General features: G+C 32.2%; 1 protein-coding gene across 1 annotated transcript; it reads left to right on the top strand.

The window, feature by feature from the left end:
* Positions 1 to 73: 73 nt before the first annotated feature.
* On the top strand, positions 74 to 2,989 carry Tsp_12792 (conserved hypothetical protein; the record flags this gene model as incomplete). Its single annotated transcript, XM_003368752.1, has 8 exons — positions 74 to 203; positions 260 to 339; positions 878 to 1,003; positions 1,086 to 1,238; positions 1,478 to 1,621; positions 2,356 to 2,487; positions 2,550 to 2,660; positions 2,717 to 2,989. Coding segments are annotated over 8 exons (1,149 nt in total), but the record flags the coding sequence as incomplete, so codon positions are not given.
* Between the last annotated feature and the right edge of the window lie 209 nt (positions 2,990 to 3,198).

The raw sequence follows: 3,198 nt of genomic DNA, 5'->3' as shown, positions 1-3,198 counted from the left end.
GGGGCGTGTGCAAAGTTTGTTGTTTAAATGATATTTTTGTGCATTTTAGAGTTTGGAAATAATTTTTATTTAGCTGTCGGCTTTGCACAAATTGATCCGATTGATCATGGAAAGGCAATTGTCTCCAGTTATTGTTTTTAGTTTCAGTCGCAAAGAGTGCGAAGTACAGGCCATGGAAATTAGCTCTCTAGATTTAACTGACTGTATGTTAATTTTGTAAATTTCAATTTATCATTTTGCCATTATTCAAATGCTTTAGCTAGAGAGAAACTTTTAATTCAAGATGTCTTTTGCAATGCCATTGCATTATTATCAGAAGAAGACCGCAAACTGCCGCAAGTTGGTTTTTTTATTTTTACTTTTTGTTATTAACAATTATAATAAGTAATTGAATTTGTGGAATGTTATGATATTTATGATGCTTTATGTGAAATCTTTTTATCCATGAAAACCGAAGTACAAACAAGGCATTTTGTAGATAGAATCATTGTTGCCAATTTTGAAAAATGGTATTGGAATTCATCACTCTGGTTTGTTGCCAATTATAAAAGAAGTGATTGAGATTTTGTTCGCGGAAGGCTTGATAAAGGCAAGAATACTGATTTTTTGTTGCATTTATTTTTCATTATTTTGAACAAACTTATATTAGGCTTTGTTTGCTACGGAGACATTTTCCATGGGCTTGAACATGCCTGCGAAGACTGTTTTATTTACAGCCGTTCGAAAATTTGACGGCAAAGTTCATCGTTGGGTAATATAATTGCAATGATTTAATTAAACTGTTCAACTTTTAGTTTTAGAAAAAAAAAGCATTGAATCATGAATTTTCATAATTAGTTGTTTGTTGTAAATTATTTTTTTCTTGTTCTGTATATAGCTTTCATCCGGGGAATATATTCAAATGTCTGGACGCGCTGGAAGACGTGGTCTTGATAAGAGAGGTGTTGTGATTTTAGTTCTTGAAAGCTCAATTGGAGCCGATATTGCCAAAAACATTATCAAAGTAAGCACAATTTGTTTCATTTGAGCGCAAAAATATTCTGAAGAAAGATAGTTGGTGAGTTATTCTGAAAATTTGCTTGCAGGGCGACGCTGATCCGTTAAATTCAGAATTTCGCCTAACTTACAACATGGTTTTGAACCTTTTCCGTGTTGAAGGCATTAATCCTGAATTTATGTTGGAACGTTCATTATTTTCAATTTCAAAAAATATAGTACTATGCCAGCGTTATATGAAAGTGAGTATTTTTTCTGTGAACAAACATTTCTAAACGTTAATATCATCTATATTCTTGTAGTTTATATTGAATTATTATTTTGTTTTAAATGTTGTTCATGTATAATTGGATTGCAGTTTTTTCTTTTATTTTATCCATTTATTTATTCAGCTTTGAAATGTAGTGAGATTTTTATTTGAAAAAGTGTATAATGTACAAGTGTGATTTTAGAAGCGGAGAAGATACGCATGGAATTTGAGAATGTACTCGTGACAAAAGAGAATGAACTTTTGGGATATGTGAACGTAAAAAAAGATATTGAAAAGTTGCAAGAAAAAATGTTGGCATACATTACCAAGGCCAATTACATTGCACCATTTTTATTGCCGGGACGTCTTTTGCATGTACGTAGAGTTGTTGTGTTTGTTATTTCAAAAGTAATAAGCAGTGGACTCTGGTTAAGACGAACAGTTTTTACAGTAGGAAAATTAACATATCTAATAGTATTCAAGCGTTTTGTTCAAGCGAACACCAAGCTCTGCTTAAAACAAATTTCCCTTTTAATACGAGCAGTTTTTTTTTCAAAAGCATTATTGAGCTTGAAAATCAGGCGATTAGTTCAAGCGCAGCGTCACGTATCGCGCAATCTGTCTTCGATTCACTTGATTAAGTGAGAATTTTGTTGAGGACGCACACAGCATTCAGTAATATCAAAAAAACTATAATTTGGATTTATGTAAGCAAAGCAATAATAATAATAATGACGTGTGAAATGCCGTTTAGCGCATTTTCAAAAGTAATATAAATCTTCTAGCATGAAAAATTATTTGTCGACGTGTCTGCCTTTGAAACATTCATTCATTGCTACTCCTTTGTGAAATGAGCATTTTTCGTGTTCGTATTAACCAGGGTCCATTGTACATTTATTGTTTAAAAATTTTGCTGCTTTTCACTTGTTTATACTAGTTGATGGTAATTACTGGTAATTAATTTGTTGGTGTGATTTTAGATCAGAACACAACATGACGTTTTTGGATGGGGTGTATTGATTAATTTTCGAAAAGTTTATTGCAAAGTACGTATAAAAAGTGTTGTTTGATCAGAATATTGTTTGTTTTTTGCAAAATTAATTGTTCAGCGAAAAAATCTGGAAGTGAATCCGGAATTTGTCGTCGATGTTTTGTTGCCTGTTTCGAATGCCTCTTATACAGGCAAGGGAGATATTGAGTGTTTGAGACCCGCCGTTCCTGGACAAAAAGCCAAGATTGAGGTAAAATTTTTATCTCGAATATTGTTTTTTTTTTCATTTCTAATTCAACAAAATTTCTCCAGATTGTGCCCATTTTGTTGCACTGCATAAGTAAAATTAGTAGCATTCGAGTACGGTATCCGATTGACTTGAAAAATGATGATTCCAAGAATTCAGTTTTGAATACACTGACAGTATGGCATTAGTTTATTTATTGAAGAATTTGCTCTTGATGAAGAATTGTTTTCAGGAGGTGAAAAGACGTTTTCCGGAATCAGAAGGCGGTATTCCATTACTTGATCCAATAAAAGACATGAAAATTAATGATGAAGAATTTATTGAAATGCACAATCGGGTGGAGTTACTGAAGTCATCAATAGAGCAAATGGATATCACTAAAGATCCATTATTTGAAGATTATTTGGAAAAATATGAAGAAAAACAACAGGTTGAATTATTTTTTTTAATTTGTTTGTCAACAGTATCACGCATACTTCATTATAATTGTAATATTCAATTTTAGTTGCTGAATAAGTGGAATGAAGCGAATGAAAACTTGAAAAATACAAAAATTTGATGCATCTGGATGAACTGCACCGCCGTAAACGTGTACTGCGAGCTCTTGGATATGCAACCAAGCAAGATGTGATTACATTGAAAGGACGAGTAGCTTGCGAAATAAGCGTGTAAATATTAATTATAAACTGATGCTTAAATACATTGCGTGATTTT

Source organism: Trichinella spiralis, assembly GCF_000181795.1.
Source record: "Trichinella spiralis strain ISS 195 chromosome Unknown Scfld1962, whole genome shotgun sequence".
In the NCBI taxonomy this organism is placed as follows: domain Eukaryota; kingdom Metazoa; phylum Nematoda; class Enoplea; order Trichinellida; family Trichinellidae; genus Trichinella; species Trichinella spiralis.
The sequence above is the reverse complement of the archived record's forward strand: the minus strand, read 5'-3'. Positions and strand labels throughout refer to the sequence as shown.